The 21,679-nt window shown below is 43.5% G+C and overlaps 1 protein-coding gene across 2 annotated transcripts in view; it reads right to left on the reverse strand.

Moving 5' to 3' along the window:
* Positions 1–21,457, reverse strand: part of dlc1 (DLC1 Rho GTPase activating protein) — a 732,899-nt gene extending 711,442 nt beyond the window's left edge. The window contains exons 1-2 of one of the 2 annotated variants that reach the window (XM_072496832.1): positions 21,374–21,457; positions 8,818–9,957 (exon numbers count right to left, since the gene is read on the reverse strand). In XM_072496832.1, the coding sequence (XP_072352933.1) occupies positions 8,818–9,822 (1,005 nt within the window). In that variant the 5' untranslated portion in view covers positions 9,823–9,957; positions 21,374–21,457. Of the gene's footprint in view, positions 1–8,817; positions 9,958–20,741; positions 20,902–21,373 lie in introns of those variants that run through there. The other variant, XM_072496831.1, reaches the window with a different exon arrangement.
* Positions 21,458–21,679: the final 222 nt, after the last annotated feature.

Raw genomic sequence — 21,679 nt, forward strand, 5'->3', positions numbered from 1 at the left:
CATTTTATTTTCCAGGATGCTTCTCATGACTTGGACTAGGATTTTAGTCTTTGCGTGAGAGAGAAAAGAATAATCAATGTACAGTTTGTAAACATTTGTAAGAGTGCTGAAGGGGAGAGAGATTTTTGATGAAGTTCAGTGATATAACTTTGATGTAGCAGATGTGCAGCTGCAACAAATCTCAAGAAGATAACACCATTCAGGACAAAGGAGTCTGCTTGATTGATGCTTGAGTTGAGCTTAAACATTCATTCACTCCACCACTGGTGCATTGTGGCTGCAGCATGCCTTATCTATTGGATGCACTGCAGCAACTCACAAAGGCTTCTTTGGTGATACCTCCTAAATCTATTACCTCTACCACCCAGAAAAGCAAGGGCAGCAGGGGTGGGCGGACACCACCACCTTCTAATTCCATTCCAAGCTATGCACCATTCTATTTTGGACATATATCGCCATTTCTTTATTGTCACTGGATCAAAATTTTGGAACTACCTACCTCATGGCATTGTAACCGTACCTCCACCACACAGACTGCAGTGGTTGAAGACCCACCACCTCTCAACAGAAGCTATGGTTAGGCCGGTCTTGTCAGTGATGCCAAAATTCCGAAGAATGAGTAAAACTGTTCAAAACAGCAAAGAAATGTGAAATGATTGATCTTGGTAGGAATAATGTGGGAAGGCACTAGAAGTTAAAGGGTACAATTGTAAAGCAAGTGCATGAGCAGGGGAGCATGGGTGTATACGTGCACAAGTCACTGAAGGTGACTGTTGTAACTCTCATGAAACCCACGGGGACGAACTGATCAATCTTCTTGGACTGGATTCTCCGCTCCCTGACGGCAAAATCGCGTTTGGCGACAGGGTGGAGAATCTGTTTTGGTGCCGAAATTGAAAGCGGCGCCATTTTTCAAATTTTCCGCCCCTCCAAAAATCGGCGTACTCGTGGAGGGGGGCAGTTCGGGGCGCGTGAGCGGGCAATGTTGGGCATTATTTTGCCGGTCCAGGTCCACGGGCTGAGTCCGCCATAGAGCACGGAGCGGCCGCTGCAGGCCGCCGCCGTGCACATGCGCGGCCTCTGACCTGGAAGTGCTGGGGGCCGTATCGGCTGCTAGAGACTGAGCTCTACGACGGCTGCCTGCTAGCCCCCAGCAGAGCGGGGAATCTGTGGCCTTTTGATGCCAGTTTCACTGGTGTAAAAGACCACAGTTTTCCTGATGGCATGGGGACATAGCCCCAAAAATGGAGAATCCAGACCTTTGTTGGGCTTGTGGAACATGAGCTCTCCCGCTGAGGGGCGGAGGCCCAACAACGGGGCTCATTAATTCCCCGAAATAAAAGCCGGCCAGAAGGGAACTGGTGTCTCAGGGATGGTCCTGGCTGGGACCTGGGGAGTTGTTGGCTTCTGGATTTCCTTACTGCGAATAGGAACTAAAATACTTTTGACTTAGCTTTTCGGGACTCCTCATTGACTATAATAGTAACATGACAGGTTGAGAGAGCAGTGTTATGGGCCAGTGTTTAGAGAACCCCAAAGTGTAATATGGAGTTCACCTGACCCACAACTTTTAATAGATTGTGGTATGGGGAGCACACGGCCCGCTCTACCGGTGTGGTACAGCAGAAATGGAAAAGTATTTTTTAAAGCAAAACAATGTTTATTCTATGAACTCAAGTTAACCTTTTTAAAACATAGAGTGAACATCTTAGCAACCATCAATTCAAATACAACCCCCAAAGACTACAACACTAAGTAAACCTTTAAGCTTTCCTTTTTAATATCCATACGACTTAAAAACAAAACTATTATCAGAAGCACATCAGGTTAAAGTCACTACTGAAAACATTTATAATTCTGAATTCACCAAATGATCAAGAGATAGAATTTTGATGGCAGAGAGAACAGCAGTACACCTGCTTCGTCTGGCTTCAGCCCCAACACTGAAAACAAAACTAAAACACACCCTGCAGCCTGCTCAAAAACGAAAGTAAAAAGCTGACAGACAGCCCAGCTCCACCCACTCTCTGACATCACTGCAGTAGTAAACACCCATTTCTTTAAAGGTACTCTCACTACAGATATTTATATATACACCCATTTCTTAAAGGTACTCTCACATGACAGCAGGTAATAAAATGTGCAGGATCTTGGACCTAACAAATCAGGGCAAGAAGAACAAAGCAAAGTAAAACTATATAACACACTGATTCCTCTAGTTCTGGGCTCCACATTTTAGGAAGGATATGAAGGCATCAGAAAGGGTGTAGAAAAGATTCGCAGGAATGGTTCCAGGGATGAGGAATTTCAGTTCTTTGAAACCTACCTCTTGGACCAAACTGTAGTCATCCACATCATCACAGCTTCTTAGGCTGCCATTACTTTTACCTGTAAACCTCTGTAAAGCAGGGGCATTTCTGCTTTGAAGGGCTAATTAAAGGCAAGTTGATATTGTTGATACAAACAGCTAATCAGCAGAACATTGTTTCCTTTTAATCTGTTTATGTGACTTAAGCACAAGTTGTTACTAAAAATATCCCATCATTGTTCTGAACATTGGAGCATTTGAACAGCTTGTTAACAGATGTTAATAAAAAAGTGTTATAATCCTGAACAGTCGTAGACTTCAATCCAATCCTCATTTGGACTCCTACCTAACCTTGAGTAATACAGGAACATAAGAAATAGGAACCGGAGTAAAAATACATTCCCCTGAGGCTGCTTTTGCAGTTAATAAGCTAATGGCCAATCTTCCATACCAATTCTACTTACCCAGCCTACCCTCATATCCCTAGATTCCCTTAGGATCTATTGACCTCGGCTTTGCATATATTCAATGACTGAACATCCACAGCCCTTTGAAGTATAGAATTTCTAAGATTCACAGAACTCTGAATGAAGCAATTTCTCTTCACTTCAATCTTAAACCATCAACCCCTTGTCTTCAGTTTTCTGCCTAGTTCTAGACTCTGCCTCTCAACATCTACCTTGTCAAGCCCCCCCAGAATAACTTTTTGTTTCAATGAGGTCACCTTCATTGTGTTCAACTTTAGGTCCATCCCACTTATTCTCCCCTCATAAGACAGCACTCTCATCCCAGCCATCAATCTATTGAACCTTCTTTGCAGCTCCTCTACATTCTTCCTTAGACACAGAGACCAAAACAGTACTCCAGGTGTGGTCTCACTAAATCTCTCTACAATTGCTGCAAGGCACCCTTACGGTTGAAATTCAATCCCTTTTCAAGAAGAGCTTTTGCTTTTCTAATTGCTTGCCGTACCTACATAACTTTGTGTTTCATGCACACGGACACTCAAATTTCTAAGCATTAAGGGAGCGATCTAATGGAACATTTCCGAAGTGTCATTTGCGCAGAGCAGGGGTGGGCCTGGAGATGGGTGGCGCAGCGCCCGTGGGTCCGCCATGCTAACCCCTGGATCATGTGGCCTTTGCCGCGTGACTGAATGCTATTGCTAATATGAATTAGCAACCGTAGTTAAGTAAGCATTTCACAGCTCCCAAGTGGTTCCCCGTGGGTGGGCGGGCCATGGAGCAGGTGAGAGTTATTGCCTATCATCCCACTCAGACTGTGATGCCTGGACAGTGTGCCTGAACACTGCAGGAGGCAACATTACGGATGTAGCGGCAAACATCTGAACACCCAGGGGTTGGACTCCTGCACCGGGAACATTTCAGTGACCATACGGTGGGTGTGTGCACCTGGGAGAGGACCAGCGCCTGGTCCAGGTAATGTTACGTGCGGGTGTCTGGGGTAAGAGCATCTCACGAGCTACAACCCACAAGTGCATCCGTGATGTGAGGGGTGGAGGCAGGGGTGGGGGGGGGGGGGGGGGTGGGGGGTAAGAGGCATCCAGGACCTCTGTGTCCAGCGAGATGGAGCATGGGATTGGTGCTCGACCAGCATTGCGGAAGAAAGTGTCAGAGGCGGAATGTTGGTCGAGATAAACGATTTTCATGAATTAACACGTGTCCCCAACTGCCCCAATCCTCCAATGGTGTTCCCCCCTTTCCCCAACCCCCCTCCCCCCAACACAATGCACCCAACCCCTCCATACCCACTCCCCACCCCCCTAGCGTCCTTCCGGTTTTCCTCGACCTGCCTTCCGTGCTCTACCACTGAATCTAGGTGTGTTCCCAGGATGCACAACAGTGGTGGAGGCAGCCTGCTGCCTACCTCATCCCGTGGCCTTCGATACCCTCGACAATAATCCTCTGGGGGCTCTGGGGCTGGAGAGCTCAGGCACAGTTCCCAGCGGCACATGCCCCGCTGTGCCACCCTGTTCCTAGTGCTGACTCCGAGATGCACCATTGTCAGTGGGGTGGGTCTTGGGGAGCGGGTGGCCACCGTCACCACTCTGGGTTGTCACCCAGCGCCCCCTCCTGGTAGCAGACTATTGGGCCCTACGGTTCACCTCGGGACAGAGATGTAGCTAGATCGAGCCCCGGCTGCACCTGCATCATCTGGCCCTGGTGACCCCCTAATGTCTTCAGCATAGTGTTGGCGACTTCGGAGATGCTCCTCAGTGACTGGGACATGCTCTGGAACGCTCCGCGGAGTATGCCCACCTGAGCCTGGGACACGCCCCACAGCGCCTCATCAAGGTCCACCTGGTACTGGGTCATGTCCCCCAGTGGCAGGGACTTGCTGTTGGGATTTTACAACAACCCAACAGTCATGTTTATTCACTTTTCATTTCAAGATTAAAAAAAAAAATTGAATACTTTTCAAGCCCCCAGCAACACCCCCCCCCCCCCCCCCCCCCCCCCAGCTGGTAAGGCCTCCCGGGCCCGATCCCTGGCAGTCACCGGGAAACACCCCACTCAACGCTGCCAAAGCCGAACATAAATTTTTTCCCGTTGAATTATGCCCCTTGTTTTCTTACTTTCCTGTCCCCCACCAGTGACATAGCGAGTTTCCTGTCCCCCACCAGTGACATAGCGAGTTTCCTGTCCAGAAAGGTCGTGAACCTCATTCAATAAATTAACATCTTATTAAAGGACCTCCCCGTCGTGTTGTTCCCCCACATTAGAAAATCCCCTCTCACCGGCGTGGTTTACAACAGGTTTCGCAAAATGTGAAGCAGGCAAAGGGAACTCACTTGGAGCACACAAGTAAGTATAGTCCCCAGGGACAGAGGTTCATGCCGAGCAGTACCTCGAACTGTCCCATCGCATCCTGGCACTTCCCGTACACAGCCCCGTGGCACTTCCCCTTGGCACCTGTGCACTGCTCCCTGACACTACGCTTGACACTGCCCGCTGGTAGCCTGGAACTCTACCCTGATTCTTCCCCCTGGCACTGAACCCTGGTACTCTGGGACTGCCCTTTCACTGGGGCAGTGCCCACTGGGGCAGTGCCAAGGCAGGGCTAGCATGCCAGGGGACGGTTCCAAAGATGGGGGGGGGGGCTCAGGTCACCTCCATTGGTGGGGTCCCCTTATCTGTGGGCAGTTCCCCTTAATTGTGGTGGGTGTATCCCTTGTGTGTGTGGAAGGGGGTCTCCGTGTACATTGTGGGGACAGGACTTCCTTATTTTGATCTAAGGATTCCTGGCATTCCTGGCTTTTACTTGCCCATGCCACCAACTTGACAGCAATGGCCTTGCCTGCAGATTCCTTTTGCACAGAGTGCTGCACTATCTGGTGAGAAAAGGGAGCTGTGCAGCCGGCGAGCTGCACACCGCTTTTCTTGCCTCAGCCAGAACTCTGTGCAAAAATAGGAAAATTCCAACCTATGTCTCTGCATTCATTAGTCTTAGCCACCAGTAATAGTGCTGTACCACTACGCTATCGTACGCTGCTTTTGTGACATTCATCTCATTTTTGTGTAAGGTTTCTAGTACCATACTCATGGCAGAAGTGATTTTTCGACACAATAAATTATATCTGCATTGACTAAACGAAAGCTTTTAAGTTCTAAATTTGCTCATTCGTATTGTTTAAAAGCAACTAACTTTGTCAATAATTGCAACTATTCCTTTTGTTAATTCCTTCTTTCCCAGAACCTTAAAACTGTCGAGTTCTTTACCACCCATGTTAATGACCTGGTGACTTTTAAAACCTAAGCTTGATGTCACCTAATCATTACTTCTGGACATACCTCATTTGCCCCGAGTACTGCACACTTTTCAATTTTGGTGCTCTGGCCTCAGCCCTTAATCAATTTGTTTCAACCACAAACAGCTGTTTGAATGAATTAGAACCAGCTGTAATGTTCTCTGATAGGCTACTATTAATTAATATTGTCTGCTGCTAAAGTTGCCATATGGGTTACTTATTGATTACATTAATCATTACTAATGATTTCCTGACAAGTTCGATACTGAATGATTACAATATGCCTATTACTCGGCTTTGATGTAATCAGGAAAATTGAACATCAAAAAATACCCATTGTGATGGTATTAAGATAATACTATAGGAAAAGATACAAATTCACAGAATGTATTTTGTTTTAGTTTCTTTGGATGTAAGAGTCATTTAATGAATCAAGCGTCTGTGAACCTGCCAGCTTGGAAAACCATCTGTTTTATACTGCAGTTAGTTTGTCGAGATGAAAGATGGGTAGACATAACCAATACTACAGCAACTGTTCTAACTACGATAGCCTGCTTGTCTTACCACACAACTGATGCCTGTAATTTACATTAGTCGCAGCACAGGGGTTGCCCCAAAATACCTGAGACTTCTTTCAAGGTTTAAAAGCAGTACTTAATGCGCAACTTTGCCAAAGAAGATCAAGTTCTGTCACTGGGAATGACCATAGGAACATCGGAATCATGAGCAGAAGTAGGCAATTCGGCCCTTCGAGCCTGCTCTGCCATTCAGTCAGACCATGGCTGATTTCTTCCTGGTTTCAAATACACCTCCCTGCTTGTTCCCCATATCCCTTTAACTCTTTTTTAAAATCAGAAATATATCTATCTCTTTCTTGAAACCGATTCCACTGTGGGACAGTGAGTTCCACTAATTCACCACCCTCTGCGCGAAGTACTTTCTTTTCAACTCAGTTTTAAATCTGCCACCTCTCAAACTGTATCCTGTTCTAGATTGCCCCACAAGGGGTCTACATTTACTTTATCAATCCCTCTTAGTATTTTATATACCTTGATCAGATCCCCTCTCATCTCAAGTGGGGTTACGAGGATAGGGTGGAGGTGTGGGCTTGGGTGGGGTGCTCTTTCCAGGGGCCAGTGCAAACTTGGTGGGCCAAATGGCCTCCTTCGGCACTGTAAATTCTATGATTCTAAACTCAAGTGAGTGTAAGCCCAAACTGTTCAATCTCTCCTCATATGTCAACCCTTTCATCCCCGGAATCAATCTGGTGAACCTCCTCTGAACTGCCTCCAGTGCTACACTTCCTTCCTCAAATAAGGAGACCAAAACTGGACACAATACTCCAGATGTGGTCTCACAAACACCCTATACAATTGTAACGACACTTCTCTACTTTTATGACAGCTGTACTTGCTCCAGGAGATGGAGGATCCTGTGACAGCATTCAGCAAGTATTGCCCATTTAAACAGGCCTCTGTTAGGGCTGCTGTTCAATTGAGGATGAGGCTGGCTCCCACTTGCCCCACCCCACTCCATAATCTCTGGGGCAATCAGAGAGACGGTTTTTTGCAAGCTCCAAGATGCCACTGCTAAGATGCCTCAACGTTGGAGGAACCTCGGATACAAGTGAGCCATTTCAGGAAGCCATGACTAGGAAGCAGGCCCTATTGATCAAGGTTTGCATGTGAGGGGTGACACTGGCACCTTGACATGGAGGTGGCAATTTTGCTCTGCGGACCTGGAGCACCCATCTGGGAGAGTCCCCTTTTTTTGCTTTTCCAACACTAACTGAACAAAATCATCATATTACTCTACATCAGAATGCCATCCTGGTCATTGGCTGCTGGAAAAGTAGTTCTTTGATTGTTGAATTGGAGATGTCATAACAGAGTATTGATTTGTCATGCTAAGAAAGAACAGACTTTCATTTGTGCAGCAACCTTATCACATGTCCCAAACACCCCAAAGCCCTTCACATGCAATTAATTATTTTTAAATTGCAATCATTTTTGTTCTATGAGTAACCGCTGAAAATGGATTTGCACACAATGAGGATCTACAAACAACAACATATGACTTACTAATTCAGCTGTTTTTATGTTCTTTGCTCCTTTCCCTCCTTGAGATGAGTTCTTCCACTTTTGTTTAATAAAACTCTGCTGAGTGACCCCACCACAATCGCGTGGAACTCTGACGCTGAGCGGAATTGAGCTGAAGTACCTCAAAAGGGTTAAATTTAATCACTGTGATTGGAAACCCTGGATTCCACTACTGGTCCACCTTTTAGGTGATATATATCATTAGACATAATCCCAGTGTCTCAACATTTGCATCAATAGAATAAAGATAAATACACAGAGATGGGGCCTGTGAAATCTGCACAGAACCGGGTAATTTTAACATAGCGGTGCATGTGTTGCTGTCTATTAATCTCAATTACCCTTCCATTAAAGTCATTGGTATAGAAAGTTGGGTGGCGCAGCAATTCAATAGTGCCATTTATACCATCATTTGGAGTTGAAATTACCCCCAAAATGCATACATATGCATTTTCTTTGTGTCATAAAATGGACAAATACATTCTTTGTTTAACCCCAAATCTTTCTTCACTCTTGATTGACTATAACGCAAATATGGCAGCAAATATAGTTAAAATGAGGATCTCAGTATAAAAATTGTTTTAATATCAGTCATCTATCAATCAATAAATCAAGTAGAGTAAATTAAAATATTATCTTACCTTTCTTTTTCGGAGTTTTATGGTGCAATCTGCAGGATTAACATTATTTGTATTTTCCTGTACATTTAATATTTGGGAACTCTGCTTTGAAATATTTGTAGTATTATTTCTGGTATCAGAATCATTTTCAGCTTGTGCTACAACTAGACTGAATTCCTCCAGAAAGGTTTGATTCAAACTCTCCCTTGAGCACGTCTTAGATGCAATTATACAATTCACAGGGGTACCCTCTGATGTCGTTTGTACTTCACTGTTAGTGACAAGGCTCTCAGCCATATTCTTAGTAACGTCCCCATCACATTCATCTCTTGGTGTGTCATGCTTTCGACGCTGCTGTGCAACTACTGCAGTGTGGAGAAGCTCCTCTGTTGCATTAATTACATCCAAACCCTTATCCAGGTCTTTCTTTGGTAAATCCTTCGGATCTAATTCCGCTGAAGTTTCCAGGTGTTTAGGCTCACTTGTCTTCTCATCACTCTTTTCCTCTTCCTCAGGAACCGAATCATAATCAGGGTCATTATCAATTCCAACATTCTCTGATATATTCTGGGTCGCCTGCTCGATCTCTTCGAATCGCAATATTTCAATAGGCGCTCGTTCATTCCCCGAGGGCTGCACTTCTCCTGCAACATAATCTTCCTCACAACTAAAATCTGAGTTTTCACCAGATACATGGACTAATGTCTCTGTGCTTGCTTCTAATGGCAGAATGTACTCCTCACTTTCATGATTATCATTTTCATCGACTCCTCGTCTATGGTCGCACAGTTGCTTTGCCTCGAGGGTGGATAGATCAGTGTTAAGACAATATTCTGGTAAAGAAATACTGGAGAATCTTTCCTTCTTGTCGGCTTTTGATATTTCATTGCTTTCCATACTTGGTTTTAGATTATCCGCCACAAGTCCATGACAACAGACTGCACCAGAATCAACAGAATCAAATGAAAAGCCAGGCCAATTGGTCACATGATCTTCCCAGCTTCTTTTCTTATTAGTTAAAGACATGTCATCACAATCCAGTTACAGATTTTTCCAGGCGTACATCAGAGAGAAAAGAAAAGAATCAGGGAGACCCATTGACTTTCTCCATGATAAAGAGCACTTGCCGGTTTCTGTCTCTCAAAGCTATGTTAACAGAATCTGTGTCACAAAGAAAAGAACAGCTTCAGAGATTTGGCAATGATGCATCTACACAGACATCATTATATTCTGCGCCAAGATTCTTTCCATCACAGCAACATAGGAAATATTGCCTTTTCTTAAACTTATATATGAATGTTAAGTTCACTAGAACAACTGCTGACATTTAAGTATTAACATGGATAGAGCAAAAATATTTGGAAGTACTCACTGAAAGAGTCCCATGTACTTACTTATATGAATAGCAACATACATGAACTTCGTTGAAAATATACAACTTAGATTTTGCACTTGTATTTGATTCATATAAACTTTACCGAGAAACAAAAGTGATAAAATGCGAGCTCCTGTTGTGAACATAGTATATGGTGTAATTGATAGATAGATAATGTTGTCAGTACTATTCTTTTGCCTATTGGTTTATGTGTAATTTGCAGAGGTTCTGATTTGTGTTATAAAAAGTGGAATCTTGTTGGTAATTTGTTCATCTGGATGTCATTCATTAAATTTGGTTATTTTGGTTTGCAGTTTCCCCGTGGAGATTGAATTAGGTGATTAACAACATTATTATTTATCATTGAATATATCTTGGAGACTTTTTTCATAGTCATTAATACAATAACCAGCAATTTGTCCAACTGTCTGGTGAAGCACCTTGGGATGTTGACTGTGTTAAAATCATTGTATAATTGGAAGTTGCTATTGTATCTTAACAAACGAGAGCCTGTCCAACAGATCTATTAAATTAATTGGGGACAACTACAACCCAATTGGCCAGTGGAAAGCCCTTTACTATGGTGTACCTTGACTTTTAAAAGACTTTTAGATGAAATTCAAATATGAAAACTTGGGTTTGCTGCCAGAAACCTAACTGGGCCAGCAATATATATATACTGTGACTACAAGAGCAAGTCAGTATTTTGTGATGAGTAATTCAACTCCTGACTCCCCAAGGCTTGTCCACCATCTACAAGGCAAAAGTCAAGAGTGCAATGGAATACTCTCCACTTGCCTGGATGAGCATGGTTCCATCAACATGCAAGAAGCTCGATACCACCCGGGACAAAGCAACCCGTTTTGCAAACAGACTGGACAGAAATGAGCTTTCCGGCCAAAAATAGACATCTGAGAGTTGACCTTAGTAAGATACATCGGATGATAATATTAATTTAAAAATAAATTTAGAATAATGCTTTATAGGTCACTAAAATTAAATTCTATAAGAATATCTGGAGACACGGGGGTCTCAGTTTCGAACGTAAAGTCAAAGTAAGTGCACTCCATTGAATGCAGGAATATATTCATGCAGAACCATATCAATATAAGCAGAGACATTTAACATGAATAAACATTCCTGTGAGAGTTCAGTACATGCCAGCATTTCCTTACAAGCAAGTTCCTTGGCTGGTATGTGTGGTTATAGGCTGCACATACCAGAATGCTGTTAAAGGTTTATCATCTGAAAAGAGAATGGAAAAAGTATAAAACACTAATCTAAACAGACGTTCTTAATGGAACAGAACTCAACTCAACTCGAACTGTACTATACTGACTCCTGCTCTGTTTCCTGCTTCCTATTCCTGGGACTGTTATTTCAAAATGATGGGATGTATGAGAAATGCAACCAACCCTGTGGGACATAAAATACTGTAACAAAAAAATCCCAAAGCCATACAGTTCACAGATCACAAATGTATAAATTCCATAAGGATTATGCAGGCTTTTGTTCCCCCAGCCAACACAATTTGCATTATGACCTTTTTCACAAAAAGGAGTGCCATGTTGATTGCAATGATTTATGAGGGCTTTTACAAATTTGGCATTCTTGTTCGCGAAAGAATTGATTTTACTTGGTCCATAGTCTTTCGAATATTTGCCTCATAAAACTTCTTGAAACGTTATTTTTGGATATATATTTTCATCTTCATGTATTTTGTTACCGTGGTGATTTTTTTGCTATATGGGCGGGATTCTCCGTCCCTGACTGCCCGGATCGCTTTCCTTGATGGGATGGAGAATCAGGTATTGGGGCAAAATCGGGATTGACGTAGGACGCTGACCTGGCCGCGATGCTCTCAACCCCCCGCTGGTGGCAGGAATGAGGTCCACACTGTCGCCAGCGGGAGCATGCAAATAAATGGGTCTTACTGACTCATTTGCATCCATTTAGCGGGCTTGCGCCCTATGCTCTGGCAGTCTCCGTGATTCTCTGGTCCCCGTATTGGGGATCACGTGGGTGGGGATCACTTGTGGTCTCTACCAGCATGCCCTGGCGTGGTGGACCTCATCAGAAAAGAGACCCCTGACTGGAAGCTGAAGTGCAGTACAGACATGAGCAGTGAGAAGAATTACAGCTGTAACTCTTACCTTGCAGCTCCGCATATCCATTCCGATAAGGAGAGCAGCTGTGATCTACATCTGGTTTCCACAGATCCATGAGTTGCAAGTCATTCATAGCTTTTTACAAGTGGTCTGTAATTAACAGCTTCTACAAACTATCTGCAACTTTGATTTCTTCATCTCCCTTCATGGTTTGTGGCCTAAGTGGTGAAACCTCAATGTTTGTTAAATTTGAAAACATCAAAGAGAGATATGTGCAGTGAAACCACACGGTTGAGTGATTGGAATGCACTTAGTGCTTGGAATGCACTTACCTCTCTTTGATGTGGTCAGTGTTTACAAACATTGGGGTTTCACCACTTAGGCCACCGAACCACGGAGGGAGATAAAAAAGTCAAAGTGGCAGATTTTTTGTAGAAGCTGTCCCTGTGTGGTAGCCCTCTTTCAGTGGTCCTTATGGGGGGTCTCCTTATTATAGGGGTTCCTTTGGGGGACACTCCCTATCACAGAGGTCCCTGGGGGGGCATACTTAGTGGTAAGGGGGCATCCAAGCAAACCCAGGGGCGGAGGGCTGCTGTGTGGTGCAGTGGAGGGGGTTCGCTGCTAATTTGTGGTGTGGGGGAGCGGCTGGCCATGGGACCTCGTTATTCGCGGATGGCTCAAGATAGTGGCCCGATAGCGGATTCCCTGGAAATCCCTTGTAGTCCATGCCAAGCTTATCTCTGCATGGCAAGGAATACAGAATTGGTTATTGGTTTGCGCTCCCAGGGGGATCATAAACTGGTTGCAATTCAGTTCCGATGAGAGAACAGAGTATCCCAAATGGAGAAGCCCGCCTAGTAAATCTATATATCGCAACATAGGGTAATCTATTCTGTTATTGTTACAGAAGCTGACTATCATAAATTGAACATAATTACACCCTATGAAATGAAGAAACCAGTGGAATGTTTACCCTTAACAATTGCCAGCATGAAACAGTTTTAATAAAGATAACATGTGTCGTTTTAATAAAATATGTATAATACTCTGACCCAGAAAGTGGGACAGTGTGTTCAAAGACCTAATGTGAAACAATAGGGATTAGTTGGAGTCTTAAAAAAAAAAAATACTATGTATGCATAGCTGACACTGGGAATAAAAGTTCAGTCATGAATTTTCTTGGGTTCCCATTCTTAGCTGTGCCCCAGAACATTAATGAAAAGAAGACATCAACCATCTTTCCACAGTGTAGACGGAAAATCAAATGGAAGGTATCCATTGGCTGCTCTCAAGTTCCTCTTGGCAAATCAGGTAGAACAATGTTGAATTGGTTCTGGGAGCTACGTTCCTGCTTGGGCAGAAGATAGGTTTGGCCAAAACGTAGGAAGGAAATGGAAGAGAACTTGTAAGGTGGGAATAAAGGGACAAACAAGTGTAGGTGATTGCAGAAGACAATGTATGGTCTCAAAATTCTTTTACAAATTTCGCTAAATGATTTACCATCGAGCTTATAAGAAGAATATGAACAACAAACTGCTTAAGCATTCATTATCTCTCATGTAACTTTGACGAGAGCAAGTTGAGTTATGATTCAAATTGTAACTTTTCTTTTTGTCATTGACATTTCCTCAACCCTAAACCTGTTCAGCAAAAAGGCCTCCATAAATTATAATTCAGCATTTGGAAATGATTGAAAGAAGGAATTTACGGGAGTATTCTGTTGGCAGGGGAGAGGTGCGTCTGCATTCAGCTTTTGTCTGCTAGTGTCCAATTGTGGAACTTGTAGGCTATTGTCTCTCCAAAATAAATCACCAACTAGAAGCTCTTTTTAGCAAGAAAAGTATCCTCCAAAGAATCAATGTTTTTCTTCTTTTACTGAAAACACACGAGTAATTGGAGGCAGAAGTAATGTCTCCTCACTTTTCCAAGCTGAGCTCAGTTTCTCCACCTAATGTAATGCAAACAGTGGTGACCTTGATATCTGAAAATTAAGCTGCATTGTCATAACATTTACAAATGCTGCAATTGAAGGTCAGGGAAGGTCCAATGCAAGTATACATTTGAATATCCATTGAGTTGATGAAAAATCATAAAGATCTTCGATTTATGTTGAGTTAGCTCATCTCAGCCAGGTCAGCTCTCAAATGCCAAAATTAACTTCATGGTCTCCATGAGAGGGAAATCAAAAAACAAAATGGTAGCATTTCTGGCTCCTGACAACTACCCACTGACTCTTGCCAAGGGTACATTTATGACTGTCAGTCAGAAGACAATAACATTGTGCTCATCAGTGGAGTCCTCCACACTAACTAACTTAATCTGTTGACACAGGTCACAGGGCTCACACATATAAATAATGGCTATTTGGGTAACATATTACAGCCACTGGCACTTACATGTCATCATAGGCTGGATTTTCACCAATTTGGGATGACTCGGAGCTGCTTAAAAATGGAGGGCAGGTCCCGATTCTGAGCTGTTTGATTTTCAGGAGTGCCTTTTAAGGGTCTGGGTTGGTTTGGGTCAAAATCCCCCATCTGCCACAACTGACTTGGCTGGCTCCATTCCAAAGATCAACATGTTCCACTCCTCCAAAATGTTTGTAGTCAGGCCAGGTTTGTAAAGAGGAGTTGCGAAAGCAGTCTGCAGAGCGGGATCCTTTAAAAAGTGAGTTCTAAAAGTTCTCTTCATACCCCTATGCCAAATTACTATGGCACTCCACTCCCTCCCCTCCCCAAATGTCCCCTCTGGCAGGATATGGTACTCCACTTAATGAGAATGGCTGAGAACCCAGACATTCATTACTCTTAGAATCATAGAATCATAGAAGTTTACAGCATGGAAACAGGCCCTTCGGCCCAACCAGTCCGTGCCGCCCAGTTTTTACCATTACGCTAGTCCTCTTGTTGAAACAATTGCAGCCCAGATAAAACGTTGCTTGATTGACAGCTCTGGAACTCTGATCCATGCTGTCAATTCAACGATGTTTATTTACACAAAGTTAAGTGATTTCAAGGGTTTGCGTTTTCTATTATTAATGCTTTAAAAGGTTTAGATAATTTCCCTGTTGTGAAATGACTTTTTTTTAACATAGTAGAAAGTAATGAATGAAGGACTTACTTTTAAAGCTTTTTCTTCCACATCTTACTTTCACTATAGTGTTAATTAATTCTACACAATGTACGGTGGGCTAATGGGCATGTATACATCACGGCATGGCATAGGAAGCATGAGGGGACATGGGATGGTGGGTGGAGTGCCGTAGCTCGGCATAGTGGACATGAAGAGTGATGGGGTGTGAGTGGATTGCCATAGCTTGGCATACGTGGCATGAATTGTAGGTGGAATGCCATAGATTGGCATAGGAGGCCTGAGGTGATCTGGGGTGGGTGGAGTGCCACAGATTAGAATAGGGGGCACTCGGGGACATGGGGATAAGTAGGGTGTATGAGGTGGCATGGAGGGGGCATGGGAATGTGTGTGGGTTGAAGGGGTGTGAGGGTTAAGGGCTGGGAGACCTTTCTATTTTTATTCTAACTGGTCTGAAGACCCATAGTGCTATGATGAGCTTTTTAAACAGCAATCCTTCAGATCCAGTAGGCCCTGCAGCTGACGACCTCTTTCCTGGACCAGTTGACTTAGGTCCAGTCGGGACCCATTCCCTGGCAATGAAGATCCTGCCTTTGTGTGGACTTTCCCCTGAGGTGGGCAGGCTGAGCTGTGAATTTCCCCAGCTTAAAAGTAGATAAATAACCAGGCCCAGGTGGGATGTATCCCAGGCTGTTGTGTGAGGAAAGAAAGTAGATTTCAGGGGCTCTGACATTAATTTTCAAATCCTCTCTGGCCAAAGAGAGGTGACAGAGGTCTGGAAGACAGCTAATGTGGTACCATTGTTCAAGAGGGAAGTAGGGTAGAACCAGGAAATTACCAGCCAGTGAATCTAACATCAGTGGTAAGGAAATTATTAGAAAAAGTTCTTGGGGACATAATTAATCTTCACTTGGAGACGCAAGGATAGTCAGCATGACTTTTTCAAGGGCGATCATGTTGAACAAATTTGAATTTTCTGAAGCGGTGACTAGGTGTGTAGAAGAGGGTAATGCAGTTGATGTAGTCTACCTGGACTTCAGTAAGGCTTTTGACAAGTTCCCACATGGGAGACTGATGAAGAAACTAAAAGCCCATGGGATCAAGGGCAATTTGACAAATTGGATCCAAATTTGGTTTAGGCGCAGGAGGACAATGGTGTTGGTTAAACAATGGTGTTGTTTTTATTCTTAGCTACTTTAACTGTTTGTTCGAGCTAGGAAATACAGAGGCTCAGAGGGATCCTGGAGTGCATATCCATATGTCAATGAAGGTAGCTGGCAGGTAGATAAGTTGGTTAAGAAGCCACATGGGATAATTTATTTTATTGGTTGAAACATAGAATATAAGAGCAGGGAGGTTATGATGGAGCTGTATGAAACATTTGTTAGGCCACAGTTAGAGTACTGTGTGAAGGTCTAGTCGCCACACTATAGGAAAGATGTGATTGCACCAGAGAGGTTGCAGAGAAGATTCACCAGGATGTTGCCTGGGCTGGAACATTTTAGCAATGAAGAGAGGGTGGTTAAGCTGGGGTTGTTTTCCTTAGAGCAGAAAGACTGAGGGGAGACCTGATTGAGGTGTACAAAATTATGAAGGACATAGATCGGGTGCGTAGGAAGAAACTTTTCCCCTTAGTTGAGGGGTCATAGATTTAAGGTAATAGACAGAAGACTTAAAGGGGATTTTCACCCAGACATTGGTGTGAATCTGGAACTCACTGCCTAAAAGGGTGGTAGAGGCAGGAACCATCACAGCATTTAAGAAGCATTTAGATGAGCATTTGAAACATTATAGTATACAAGGCTAATGACCAAGTGCTGGAAAATGAGATTAGAATAGATAGATGCTTGATGGCCGGCACAGACATGATGGGCCGAAGGGTTTTCTGTGCTGTAAAAGACTCTGACATTATGTCTAACTCCCACTAGCCACCTTGGGGATGAAAATCCAACCTCATATCTCATAAAGAGTCAATACCTGCTCAACAGGAAGGACAAGGTAACAAAAGTAAACAAACTTGCTCTTGCTCTAATAAACAGTTAAAGTAGCTAAGAACAGTTATTTCTTCTGCCCACTAAGCTGTCCATAAGTAATGTCAACACTTATTCTTCAGGAGACTATTAGTCCACACAGAGCTATGCCTTAATAGTGCAGAGACATGGCTCTGATTGACCATGGGACTGCAGGCTCCTTACAGCAGGATGCAGACAGGAGGCTTGAAAAGGAAGACAGAGGTATAGCCATGCGCCATTATCTGCTGCAAAACAGAAGCTATAATGCATTCACAGATGTGGGATTCTAATACATCTAAATTACTTGACATTTACTCTGCATAGCTTTTGTGTATGTGTACTTGCACATATGCTATCACTTTGCCTCTAACAGACTTCAAACGTTTGATCAGCATATGTATGAACTAAATTCCAGGCTGGGTTCGATTGTCTGGTAATTAACTCTCCCAGCTCTGAAAATACTTTGCAGTTTTTGTGTACACATTTTGTTTGTTATAACAGTATAAATGATTGTGTAAAATTTGTGTTTCCAAAATTTGTAAAGAAAATTTAGGGCAATATATGGAGTATTTCTCCAGCACTCAAGAGTCTGGCCTGAATTTTCAGGATGGAGGGGGGGTTTGAAGAGGTGATGGAGAAGACCACCCCCCTCCCCCCCCCAGAAAGCCCCACAGGCAATTTACACTCAAATAAGTGTTGATTGGTATTAGGCAGGACTTCCGCCCTCACTTGGGAGGAAGTCCTACCTTGGATAGCTGCCAGCTAACCTGATTGGCCTGTAACTCTCCAGCTCCTTTAGCAACAGCGCTGCAGTGTCTGGAAGACACTGCACGGAATCACCACAGTTTAAGACCCTGGAATTGGGGCTCCAGTTAAGTGTCAGGAGTCCCGAGGCAGGGAGGGTAGGGAAGGCCTGAGGGGTTTAGAGTCCCCGGAGATAGGCTGGGGATATGTGGAGGGGGTTCGGAGGTCAACAGGTCTTAAGGGGAGGACACGCTCCCCCAATTAGAAGGTGGTGTATGATGGAGTTGCCCCTCCCTCCCCACCCCCCCCCCCCCCCCACACACACGCCCAAGCCCTTCCCACCTGAGATCTAATTTTATTTTTGTGTTTCCCCCACGGAGGTTCAATCTACCTGCCAGTCAAAAAATTAAGACTGTAAGTGGCCATTAATTGATTCAATGAAGAGTGCTGGAAGGCATGCCAGGCGCAGTGCCAAGCATACTTAAAAATGAGGTGTCAATCTGGTAAATTTACAACACAGAACGACTTGCATGCCAAACAGCAAAAGCAGCATAAGATAGACAGTGCTAAGCTATCCAACCAACAGATTAGTTCAAAGTTCTGCAGTCCTGCCACATCCAGTTATAAATGGTGGTGGACAATTTAACAACTAACCAGAGGGGGAGGCTCCATAAATATCTCCATCCTCAATGATGGGAAAGCCCAGCGCATCAGTACAAAAGCCAAGTATTGAATGGACGATTCACCTTGGCCTCGTCCAGCATCAGTGATATCAGTCTTCAGCCAATTTGATTCACTCCACATGATATCAAGAAATGGCTGAAGGCATTAGATACTGCAAAGGCTATGGGTCCTGACAACACACTGGCCATAATATTGAAGACTTGTACTCTAGAACTTGCCACATCCCTTGCCAAGTTGTTCCAGTACAGCAATAACACTTGTATCTATGAAATGTGGAAACCTTCCGAGATACGTTCTGTAAACAAAAAGCAGGACAAATCCAATCAGGCCAGTTACTGTCACACCAATCTGCATCGATCATCAGCAATGTCACTGCTGTCAAGTGGCACTTACACAACAATAACCTGCTTAAGGGCAGGGTTTGCTTTCCCACAGACCCCTTCTTCCCAAAGCCGGGTTCCTTGATTGGGCACATGGTGCTTTTAAACAAGGGGCTGCCTCCCTCGCCAACAGTAAGCTGGCAAACCCAACAAGAATTGCTGAGTTGTCTTCCAGCATGGCAAGTTTCCCACTTTAAGGCTACTTTGAGGGCCAATTAGCCGAAGAGGGGAATGACACCCTCCACCCTTCGCACCTGGAGCTTGATTAGAGAGTTGGCAAGGACGGATGTCCCCATCACGAATCATCCTGCCCAATTAAATGGAGTGCCCCACCACGTTTCCAAACTTGCCTTCGGAGGATGGCGGGGGGAAATATTAAATTCAACCTCTCATTCCAAAACTGAATGTCCCCTCACTTGATGTCGACAAATGTGCACATTCCTGGAGGATTTAATGGATAGCAATCTGGAATGGGAATCCCAGCTAAATTGTTCACTTCCTGGCCCAAGGGTACTGGAGACTGTAGTCTCCAATATTACCTCAGCTGACATGTACAAAGAGTAAGGCCTGAGGATATGGATTTTATTCCACATTGGGCAACAAATCTATGAGTTGAAGCAATGCATTTGTTTTAATCAAAATTGACAACGTAACTTGTCCCCTGAGAATCTGGTTTAGAACACAAACATATGAACACACGCCAAGGAGAAGAACAATAAATAATAGAGTAACAAAACAATTCACCTCTCAAATGTCATGCTTCTTTATCTAAATATCTCAGAAATGCTAATCACAGATTTCAGTATCAGCAAACTATCAATCTTAAGATAATCAGTCTTCTAAAGGCTGAGTTGCGTTCTTCTTTTCTGAATGACCTGGTTGATATGGTAGAGATAAAGCACTCATTCTCAGATAATCCATTAGATTCACTAAGATGCATAGACACAGATACAAAACTGATTTGTTACAGTTGAACTGCTGTAAAAAAATTATATAACATGCTGAAAGCACCCATTGTGACAATAATGTACTTTACCAAATGTCAGCAGCTTGTAAAATAGGAAAAACCAGAGGACAACTGGAGCTTCAAACAGAGAGAAAAAGTACAGGACGGAGTAAATGTGGCATTGTACTCGGGTATCAACATCTGTCGAGGTCTGGGCACCTTATTGTAAATATTGTAACAGACCATGCTACATCCTTATTCATTTATAACTCTAAAATATATCTATTTTTACAGAGAGAGCCATGCCACGAGGCTACATTAATTATTGTGGTAGATTGATGGCATTTTGATTTGTAAACGGACTTCCTCACAGATTTTGAACGAACTGTGGATGAAACCTGAACACCTCAACCTTGCTAATGTTACTGTGATTAGTCTGAGTAAGTATTTTTTCCCCTCAATATCATTCTCTCAACTGTACAGTGCTTCATAATGCCAGCCCATTCAGCAAAATATATTTCACTGTCAGCCTCCTCAACATCTTGGGCTGTAACCGGCTCCTACTACGCGAACTACTTTGTAACAGAAATTTAAGTAAGATCTTACCTACATTACACACATCCAGATAAATGACTGACAGCTTTATATTCCATAATCTGATCGTAATTCTGGTGCAGAAGGTTTAAAAGCTTTCCCTTGTTTGCCTTACTAAGATCAATGACCTACTCCAAGCAGTTTTGTTCAGCGTGTGATACTGAAAGCGCACATACTGTAGCAGAATGAGACTAAACTGAACTGAATCCTGTTAAGTTATTCCCAGCGTCTCCTGTCTCCGAAATTCAGACGAAACGAATGTTTTGTGAAGGGGCCCAATGACCAGGCCCAGACGGGCTGGAAACTATTTCCTGCCTCTAAGAAGTATATACATGTGCAAGCGAGTGAGTAAGTGCATGAGAAAAAAAGACGCAAAAAAGTAAAGGAATACAAATGGGGGGGATACCGCAATGGCAGGATATGTAGTAATTAGATTGTGTATAGCTACCCGATTCAGTTTCTTTCTTATTCTAACCAGTTCTAAACAGACTGGATAAGCGTAAAATCCATCTCAATCTCAAAAGGTTTGCTTAAAAATAGGAACTGATTTTATCTTATTATAGTAGTTGCATTCATTTATTTATTTAACATATTGGTTTATTTTAAGTCTAACGGATTCTAAAGTAGATAACATGCATTATTACCTTTCCTGAGAATCCTCCAGAGCAACAGATAACCACCAACAATGTAAATTCGCAAGGGCAAATTCCATCTTGAGCATATCAGAATTATGCTGACATAAAACACACAGCAGCAGAGCTTTCCAGTTTGACAGAGTGCCTGAATTGGATCACTAGGACTGCCCACAGCTTATGCATCCAGATTTATGAAAAGACTTTCTTGAACCATCATCTGTTTATCTTTTTCCCCCATTTCTTCCTCCCTGGAACAACTTCCTCTCTGTTTCTCCAAGCGACTTGCAGGCTGGGAACTAAGTTCACCATTTGGTC

This window comes from Scyliorhinus torazame, chromosome 3, assembly GCF_047496885.1.
Source record: "Scyliorhinus torazame isolate Kashiwa2021f chromosome 3, sScyTor2.1, whole genome shotgun sequence".
NCBI lineage: Eukaryota > Metazoa > Chordata > Chondrichthyes > Carcharhiniformes > Scyliorhinidae > Scyliorhinus > Scyliorhinus torazame.